This window comes from Fistularia commersonii, chromosome 26 (genome assembly GCF_037954325.1).
Source record: "Fistularia commersonii isolate RoL2024-O1a breed Wild chromosome 26, RoL_Fcom_v1.0, whole genome shotgun sequence".
Lineage (NCBI taxonomy): Eukaryota > Metazoa > Chordata > Actinopteri > Syngnathiformes > Fistulariidae > Fistularia > Fistularia commersonii.
In genome coordinates this window covers 121,436-131,540 of record NC_141309.1, presented here as the reverse complement: position 1 = coordinate 131,540, position 10,105 = coordinate 121,436, and the positions used below count along the sequence as shown (strand labels likewise).

The 10,105-nt window shown below is 54.5% G+C and overlaps 1 protein-coding gene across 1 annotated transcript; it reads left to right on the top strand.

Moving 5' to 3' along the window:
* Positions 1 to 156: 156 nt before the first annotated feature.
* Positions 157 to 9,744, top strand: LOC147218135 (tricarboxylate transport protein B, mitochondrial). The gene is made up of 10 exons (XM_086173975.1): positions 157 to 831; positions 4,102 to 4,209; positions 4,877 to 4,976; positions 7,196 to 7,334; positions 7,671 to 7,755; positions 7,861 to 7,965; positions 8,081 to 8,196; positions 8,270 to 8,343; positions 8,445 to 8,611; positions 8,711 to 9,744. Exons 1-9 carry the CDS (start codon positions 744 to 746, stop codon positions 8,557 to 8,559), a joined length of 930 nt encoding a protein of 309 aa, XP_086030101.1. The 5' UTR covers positions 157 to 743; the 3' UTR covers positions 8,560 to 8,611; positions 8,711 to 9,744.
* Positions 9,745 to 10,105: the final 361 nt, after the last annotated feature.

Sequence of the window (10,105 nt, the reverse complement as noted above, 5' to 3'; positions counted from 1 at the left end):
GTCTGTGTGTGTGTGTCCTGTTGATCACCCCTTTGAACCTGCTCACTCTCCATGCTCGTGTGGATGCGGGAGGAGGAGGCAGCGACTCCGCCCTCCCGCGGAGCTCCTCCCGCCCGGCGGCTCCGGCTGAAGCCGCTCCTCCGCGCAGCGCCGGTTGTTTGCTCTTCAGCTTGGAGGGGAAGCAGCGTTGCCATCGTTACGGAGCACACGCACGGGCTGCAGGAGGGTCCCAACTTCCGTGACAGCCCCCCCACACACCTGAGCGCGCTCCAGACGGCGGCCGTGCACGTTATGCGCGCTCCACGGACTTGAGGAGATTGTTGAAGAACCGCAGGCTGAAGTCCGTCCAGCCTCGAAGACCCCGGACTGAAGGACCTCCTCCCTCCAGGACCGAAGGATCTCCTCCCTGCAGGACCGAAGGATCTCCTCCCTCCAGGACCGAAGGATCTCCTCCCTCCAGGACTGAAGGATCTCCTCCCTGCAGGACTGAAGGATCTCCTCCCTCCAGGACTGAAGGATCTCCTCCCTGCAGGACCGAAGGACCTCCTCCCTCCAGGACCGAAGGATCTCCTCCCTCCAGGACCAAAGGGTCTCCTCCCTCCAGGACCGAAGGATCTCCTCCCTGCAGGACCGAAGGATCTCCTCCCTGCAGGACTGAAGGACCTCCTCCCTCCAGGACTGAAGGATCTCCTCCCTCCAGGACTGAAGCCCCCCAGCTCTGACCCCGGTGTTTCCCGCGGAAGATGTTTGTCCCCCCCGGCCGGCCCCTGTCTGCGGGGGCCCCGGCCCCCCGGTCCAGGCTGACCCACCCTGGAAAGGCCATCCTGGCAGGTAGGCCCTCCTTTGTTTGTCTGGAGAACATGCAGTAATTAGATGACCTCCAGCGGTGGAGGTCCTCAGCCCTGGCTGAGGAGGCTCAGAGGAAAACATCTAAATTATACTTATTTCCTGATACTGAAGGGGTGCAAGTCTGTGAGTGACACCCCCCCCCCCCGTGACCCCGTGACCCCGTGACCCCAGCCCTGAGGAGGGAGGCCTATCCTTTCTCCAGATGCAGGGATGAGATGGTTCCAGGAGAGCTGTCTCACTCCTACATGGAGAAGAGCGTTGTGTGTTGTGTGTTGTGTGTGTGTGTGTGTGTGTGTGTGTGTGTGTGTGTGTGTGTGTGTGTGTGTGTGTGTGTGTGTGTGTGTGTGTGTGTCCTCTGTGAGATGGAAGCAGAAGCTCTGTCAGCCCCGTTGCTTGTTGACACTGACGTGTGGAGAACCAACCCCAGTCTGGTGGAACATCAGAGCATGGAGTGAAGCTCCTGCCAGGTCTGGAGGTCAGAGGGGTCGGACTCAGTCTCAGTGGAATTGACGGCGCCGAGGAGACAAAGAAGAGAGCAGAAGGTCCGTGGGTGTGAGGGCGTCTGCTGGTTCTCCTTACTGGAGCGAGGAACCTCTTAGAAGAGAAGACCAAACCCTGGTGAAGTGAAGATCTGACCAGGGTTTCTCCAGCGATAATGTGTCCGTCAGCTAGGCAGCGCCTGCCTGTCCCTCAAAGTTACAGCTCACTAGGCTTTTCTTGCTTTTCTTGCCTCTTCCTCCTGCTCCTCCTCTTCCTCACCCTCATGTCTGCTGCTCACAGCCACAAGGGCTGCTGCAGCAGCTCCTCAGAAGAAGGTCCAGCTTCCAGCCCTGTAGATCTGCACGGGCTTGGTTTGGAGAGGAAGGTAGTGGTCCAGTGTGGAGATACAGGCCAGCTTCCAGACGGTTTGCAGTCCATCTTCACCTCCTCAAAGGACGAGCGTCAGAATGAACTCCACCCTGATGTGACGTCACCTCCTCAGCCGGCGGCGGCTGGATGGAGTCGTCCTTCTCTTCCTCTTTGTCCTCCTCCTCCTCTTCCTGTTTGTGCAAAGTGCAAAGCTGCCGGCGGACGAGAAGATAAAACACACTCGTTTATAATTTATCAGCACCTCCTCTAATTAGGCGTGTGAAGATGGAGGGGAGCTTGGAGGAGCCGTGAGGAGGGTTGAGGAACCATGAGGAGAACTGAGGAGCGTCGAGGAGGTCTGGGAGCGTGGTGGACCGAGCTGGAGAAAAGGCCAGATGACAGATGAATCATTCCTTTCATCCTGCACACACACACACACACACACACACACACACACACACACACACACACACACACACACACACACACACACACACACACACACACACATATCAATGCTCTATTAATAGACCTCCTGTTTGATCTGCATCAGTCCTCCAGCCACCATCTTCATCCTGACACCAAAAACCCCCTGGGGTCCCGGCCCCACGTGGGCCGCAGAGGGAGATGATCCGCAGCTGGCGCGCTCCTTCGGTCCCGGAGGATTGGGTGGAAGCGTGGAGATCCAGACCTCCTGGTGGTACAGTGAAGGTGGGGAGGACCTCGCTCTCTGGGCAGGAAGCTCCTGAAGGGCTTCTGCAGAGCAGATGTGTGGAGGCTCATTAGTGGGCCGGAGAGGGCGGGGCCGGCAGCCGGCCCCATCTTCTCATTAGATGGAGAGCAGCACTATGTTCTCCTTGAAGGACAAAGAAGTTCATGCAGCGTCTGAGGAGGCCTCTGTGGACCACGACCCTCTAACCATCCCTGCGGCGCCATTTCCTTCTCCTCCCTGTAATGGCAGGTCCTTCAGAGCCACGCAGACGCATTGATTTTATGACGAGGGGAGAAACGTCAGGACCAGGAGAGCAGAACGTTCCGGAGGATAAAGATTAATGGCCACTCGCTTCACGTCGTCTCCTGGCAGTTGTTCAGTGTCACCTGTGTGTGTGTGTGTGTGTGTGTGTGTGTGTGTGTGTTTTGTGCCGCAAGCTGCAAAATGAGCCAGAAGACAAACAGGCGTGTCTGAGGATCGATCAGATCGGCCTCCAGCTGCTTGTTCACGGCGGCTCCAGGCTGCTCCTCTCCTCCAAGGCTCCTCCTGGAGACACTTTGGTCCTCATCTTCTCGCCCGGGTGGAGCCTCTCAGAACCCGTGATTCCTGTTGTGTCTTGGCAGACGTCCTCCTCCTGAAGTTGGAAGAATGACAGCTCTTATGTTTGTTGATTAGTGTGTGTGTGTGTGTGTGTGTGTGTGTGTGTGTGCGTGTGTGTGTGTGTGCGCGTGTGTGTGTGTGTGTGTGTGTGTGTGTGCGTGAGGTCACATGAGTGTCATGATGCAGCTGATGAATGTATAAAATCAGTGGAATGACATTTAAGAAAACCTTGGTGGAGCCGGTCCTGTGCCACACACACACACACACACACACACGTTTGATAGCGAGAAGTGGGAAGCAGAGTCCCCGGCAGGCTGTCCAGGGGGCGGAGCCTGCTGCGGCGCTGAGGAGCATCATCAGGGTTGCACTCTGGGTTCTTCATGTTCCAGCCAGGAGAGCTGCTAATTATAGCAGCACAACTATGTGGCTATCTGGAGGAACCAGGCCTGCTGTGGAGACCAGAGGCCAGCGTGGGGTTTGACCGCTGCTGGAGATAACCTCCAAACCATGAAGTTAGATGACTTCATTTCAGAAAGCTGGTCCTTCTCAGACTGCTCTCCTCCTGAAGCCTGGAGAAACAGCTCCTCTTGTTCTGCCAAGGCATGGAGACTTTTCTGAGCTCACTCTCCTGATCACACACTCAGGAGGTCACTGTGTGTGTGTGTGTGTGTGTGTGTCGCTGTGCACACTCAGGAGGTCACTGTGTGTGTGTGTGTGTGTGTCGCTGTGCACTCTCAGGAGGTCAGTGTGTGTGTGTGTGTGTCGCTGTGCTCTTGAGCGAATGTGATTAAGTAAGTGGAGGATCTCAGCTGGGCAGCAGGCCCCTCCTTCAGGATCCTGATTGAATTATTGTCCCCCCCTGGTCCTCCATATTGTTCTCCTTCTTCTGGACATTCCTCCCCCTCCTCCTCTCCTCCACCGACTGTCTTCTCCTGACGTTCCAGTTGATGTCTCCTGGAGACCTCAAGGATCAGAATGTCCTGACTATCTCCTCCGCCCTGGTATCCGGGTCTCTGAACGAAGCCATGCTGTGCTACGCTAACTTTAGCGCGACAGTGCAAACACCTTATCTTCTCCGTCTGCGCCTCCAGGTGGGATTGCGGGAGGGATCGAGATCTGCATCACCTTCCCCACCGAGTACGTGAAGACGCAGCTGCAGCTGGACGAGAAGGCCAACCCTCCCAAATTCAGAGGGGTCGGTGAGTTGGACCCGCGCCTCCATTCGCATCATCTACAGGCTCCACGTGGACACGTTCCCAGCATCCCAAGGAGGACGTACACACACACACACACATACATACACACACACACTGTGATTCTTTAATTGGATCTTCTCATCCGTTCCAAGCAGGTCCGACTGAAGAGGAGACACGTCTGAAAGCCTCGTCCCTCACCGGGCCTCGTTATCTAATTACCCATCATCCCTCAGAACATTAGGGATGCTGGCAGGCTGTCACTGCGCTTGTTTATCTGACTTGGAACGGACACACACACACACACACACACACACACACACACACACACACACACACACACACACACACACACACACACACACACACTCAGGGACAGCGCTAATGAGCGCCCCTGGCAGCTGCTTTCCCTCTCAGTCGTGTCTTCGGCTGGCAGGTAACGTCCCACAGCTCCACAGCAGGTTGTAAGAGAGGATCTCCTGCTTCAGATGAGCTTCTGGTTCTTTCGATCTTCTCTCCTGACCAGTAGAACAGGCATGGAGAAGAACGCTGGCCTGGGACTGGACCGAACAGAATGTCAGATCCACATCTCCTCTGGTGGTTCTCAACAGCTTTTCCACTGCTTCTTAAACTCTGTGTGTGTGTGTGTGTGTGTGTGTGTGTGTGTCTGCAGGTGACTGTGTGAAGCAGACGGTGCAGGGCCACGGGGTCAGAGGGTTGTACCGAGGTCTGAGCTCGCTGCTCTACGGCTCCATCCCCAAATCCGCTGTCAGGTATTTGACCAGCTCTTCAGCATGCCTGTGTGTGTGTGTGTGTGTGTGTGTGTGTGTGTGTGTGTGTGTGTGTGTGTGTGTGTGTGTGTGTGTGTGTGTGTGTGTGTGTGTGTGTGTGAGAGTGGGTCTGACTGAAGGGGATCCAAATGTGATGGAGACAGGTGATGGTCCAGCAGCACTGAGGCTTCTCTCTCAGAGCTCCAGGGTGTCTGTGCACCGGAGGAGACCTCATCTGTCCGAGGTTCTCTGAAGAAGCTCGTGCTGTCTTGCCCCCTCCTGAGCACCAGTGTGTCCAGTATATGTATGTGTGTGTGTGTGTGTGTGTGTGTGTGTGTGTGTGTGTGTGCCGCTCCACGCAGCAAAGCTCTTCATCTCTTCATTTGTCTTTCTCCACTGAGCCAAAGGCTCTGGAAGAGACGGCATTACCGTAACAGAGAATTCAGCTGCAGGCCTCCGGAGCGACACTGGGCTGCACGTGAGTGTGTGACTTCCATCGGCATGGAAACGGAGGAACCCGACTGACAGGAGCGCTTGTGATTGTCTGCTGGGAAACACACTCCCATTCTTCTGGTCCATTACACACACTGCCAGCCTTCAGTGTGATCATGTTATTATTTCACAGCACTGACATTTACCTCCAGACAAGCGAGCACATTTAGCTGTTGGTGCATGCGCACAAGCACACACACACACACACACACACACACACACAGAGGCAATTACTCAGTGTTTTCAAAGTTATTCATTTTTCAGGTCTCTCAGTCTTTAATTCCTTCCATCTATGGCTCTCCCCCCCCCCCCTGTATGTGTGTGTGTATGTGTGTGTGTGTGTGTGTGTGTGTGTGTGTGTGCGAGTGTGTGTGTGTGTGTGTGTGTGTGTGTGTGTGTCAGAGAGAGATGCTGGAGGGTGGAGCCTGTCAGTTCAATAGAGAGACAGGTCCAGTGATGCAGAGCAAAGATGCCATTCAAAATCAGGAAGGGTCTCAATAGGGTTACAGCGCATTTCTGTGTGAGTGTGTGAGTGTGTGTGTGTGTGTGTGTGTGTGTGTGTGTTTTCCTTTGTCATTGTGCTGCAGTTTGTTCCTGCAGAGTGGTTGGGCTTGTTGTCTCCAGCAGAAGAGCCTGCAGAGCTTTTTAGGAGTTCATGTGATTCCTCAGCTTCAGGGTCTGAGGAGCACATAGCATAGCATAGCATAGCATAGCATAGCATAGCATAGCATAGCACGGCTCGGCACGGCACGGCACGGCTCGGCACAGGAGGCTTTCATTTTGGTTCTCATTTTTAACGTCTTTCCTCCTGGATGGAGATGTGAGGTGGAACCCCCCCCCCCCGAGTTGTCCTGAGGCGTCCCCTCCATCACTGCCCCCTCACCCCCCCTCCATCACTGCCCCCTCCATCCCTGCCCTGCCTCCAACAACCCCCCCCTTCTCCATTACTCCTCCCCTCCATCACTGCCCCCCCACCCATTAGCTGATTGCTGCATGTCACGTGTCTCATCCAATCAGGAGGGGCCGTGAGCCAGCAAAGGAGCGTCTGTCCTTTTCTTTCCCTCACCCTTCCCGCCCCTCCCCCGCTCAGAGACCGCTCTGGTCGCCATGAGGATGAAGATCGGAGTCATCCTCACATCTGGGGAGGAGCCCCGGCGTGCCCGAGAGGACGTGAAGACGTCTTCTCGCCCTCCCGTTGTCCTTCAGCCGCTGGCGCTGCCAAATCCTGCCAAAATGATAAAAGCGGCCGGAGGGAAAGGAAATGAAAGTCGTGCCCCCCCACGACAGGATGGTCTCTTTTTCCGTGATGAGGTGGAGGCACGTGGACGTGACGGAGAAAGGAGGCCTCCATCAAGACGGAGTGTCCTCCGCTCCCGCTGGCGGGCGGCTTCCTTCCCCCGTCACAATAAAACTATAAATAACCCGGCTGGTAAAGGCCTCTCCTGACCGCACGACTTCGCCTCCTCCAAATGAAGCGGCAGGACAGCGAAGTGAAACCCCCGCAGCTCTTTCTGCACTTCCTTTTCAGCAAAGAGAAACCAAGAGGGGAGGTTCGGTGCAGGAAGAGCCGGGTCTCCGCCCGCATCTCCAAGCCTCCGCTTTGGTCGGTCCTGGGTGCAGACGCGTTCCCACGCCGTCCGACGAGCGGCCGACCGCACCTCTGTAGAACAACGACGTCGGAGGCTCCGACGAGCTCCGTGAAACGTATCTGCGGGGTTTGTTCTCCGCAGGTTCGGGATGTTCGAGTTCCTCAGTAACCGAGCCAAGGACTCGTCGGGCCGTCTGGACGGAACCCGGGGCCTGCTGTGCGGCCTGGGGGCCGGCGTGATGGAGGCCGTGCTGGTGGTCTGTCCCATGGAGACCGTCAAGGTATCCAAGCACGGCCAGGAGTTCAGGAGCTCCACAAACACCTGCATCCACAGGATTGAGGGTCAAGTTTCCCATTTGAGACATTTTTCATTTCATTACTTATGATTCATTTCATCATTGAGCGACCCTGTCTTTGTGTTATTGTGTTCGTGTTATGATGATGGCTATTTTTTTGGCATCATTATCATCATCATCGCCATTACAATTATTAATATCAATTTCCATTAAAACATGATTATTTAGCTTCCTCATGAGTGAGGGACATTAAAGATGGTCCCAGAGCGGAAGCCTTTCCGTCGGAATAAAAACCTCTGTGCTCCTCTTGTGTCTTCTCAGGTGAAGTTCATCCACGACCAAACCTCCTCGAAGCCCAAGTACAGGGGCTTCTTCCACGGCGTCAGGGAGATCATCAGAGCTCAAGGTGAAACCCTGGCAGCTGCCGGTCAAACACAGCAGTGCAGCTACACACCCTCTACTGAGCTTCAGCCTCCGCCAGCCTACAGGTGACGGATCTTCTGCTATGCAGGTCTGAGAGGGACGTACCAGGGCCTCACCGCCACCGTCCTCAAACAAGGGTCCAACCAGGCCATTCGCTTCTATGTCATGACGTCCCTCAAGAACTGGTATAAAGGTCATTAGCTTAGCTTCCGCGAACCGGTATCAAAGACCCACCCGTGAAGGTCGGTCTCTCCTGAGGAGATCCAGCCCTGATCTAGCTGAAGGTCAGATCTTTGGCTCTCCAACAGGCGATGATCCCAATAAAGGCCTCAACCCTGTGGTGACCGGGGTGTTCGGCGCCGTGGCGGGAGCTGCCAGTGTGTTTGGAAACACGCCTCTAGATGTCATCAAGACCAGGATGCAGGTAAGATCTACCTCAGGTCTAACAGCAATGGTCCCGGAGAACCTGATCAGGATCAACCTTTTTTCCTCTGAAGGGTCTGGAGGCACATAAGTACAGAAGTACCCTGGACTGCGCCGTCAAGATCCTGAGACACGAGGGCTTGGCAGCGTAAGTCCACCTCCACACCTTCCCCTTGTCCTCTTCATCATGGAAGCTGTTACCTCAGCTGGAAGGGCACCGATGAGCGCTGCTCTTCTCTCGTTCTTCAGGTTCTACAAGGGAACCGTTCCCCGTCTGGGCCGCGTGTGCCTGGATGTGGCCATCGTTTTCATCATCTACGAGGAGGTGGTGAAGGTCCTCAACGCCGTCTGGAAGACCGACTGAGGTCGCAGAGGAGGCGGAGAACATGATGGCCAGAGAGGAGTTAGCGGAGGAGGTGCGGTGCCGCCCTCTGCTGGGGAGTCACTGCAACAGCAGAAACCTTCTGACCAATCATCTCAGACCATCTGTTCCGCTCCTCTGCCAATCTTTCCAGTGATCGGGCCTTCATGTCCTCTGAGCCGGAGGTTCGACGAGGCCTCCTGGGTTTGTGTCGCCTTCTTCTTGTGTCTCGTGCCTGAGAGGGTGGAAGATCTCGAAGGAACCCCTCGGAGGAACCTGTGGGTTCCTCAGCCCGAGCCTTGCATGGACCTTCTTCTGCTCATTTCAACTCCTGTGATTTGACAAGACTCGTGAAGACTGGCCACACACACATCTATACAAATATATATATACATATGTCCATCTATATATACAGCTCTATCTATCTATCTATCTATCTATCTATCTATCTATCTATCTATCTATCTATCTATCTATCTATCTATCTATCTCTCTCTCTCTCTCTCTCTCTCTCTCTCTCTCTCTCTCTCTCTCTCTCTCTATCTATATATATATATATCTCAGTGCCAAATGTAATTTATCACGTTTTCAGCTAATCAGTGTATTTGTGTTGTGTGTGTGTGTCTGTATGGTGCGTGTTTGGGTGTGTGTATCTGTCTGTGTGGTGCATGTGTGTGTGTGTGTGTGTGTGTGGTACATGTGTGTGTGTGTGTGTGTGTGTGTGTGTGTGGTGCCTGTAGTGTTCCAGGTGTGTGTCTGAGTGGGTTTTCAGGTGTGGATTTAGACCTGGAGTCCTGGCTGCTGTTGTGTAGTCCTGAGAACAGACTATACACACACGCACACACCACATACACACACACACACACACACACACACACACACAAACACACACACACACACACACACACACACACACACACACACACATATATATGTGGAGAGGGAGAGATCTTCAACCCTGAAGGTGTTTCCACCATACAGGACACCTTGAAGATAAGCTTCTGTCCATCCTCTCTCTGCTGCCTCCTCTTCCTCCCATCCCTCCCATCACAGTTGGGTCTCCTCCAGAGGAGATGATTCCTGCTGACCACAGACCAGAGGAGATGCTGTCCCAGGTTCATGTATTCTCTGGGCACCTTGTAACTCCCTCTTTCAAAGAGTCAGAAGATTAAAAACCTTGAAATGGCACCTAACAGTCCTCATTATTATATCATCTCCATGATTCTCCATCAGCTCTCCTCTTGTATATAAAGTCCACAGCTGCCACAGATGTTCTGCTCAACTGAGGGCTGCTCCTCCATCTCTGGCCTCTCAGCTGGAAGTCATGACTGGCAATCGTCTCTCCCTTACAAGCACCGGCTCCACAGCCAACCTTCGCCATGCAGGACTTCCCAGCGTCTTCCTGCCCGACCTCCTGGTAGCTCCTGTCATCCTGGCTGCTCCTCTGAACCCCGACGTCCCCCTGTTCTCCTTCTGCCATTGAACTCTTTCTGTGTTGTGAGAAGGTCTGCACACCCTGTCCCAGTGGCTGCATCTTAACTCTGACCAC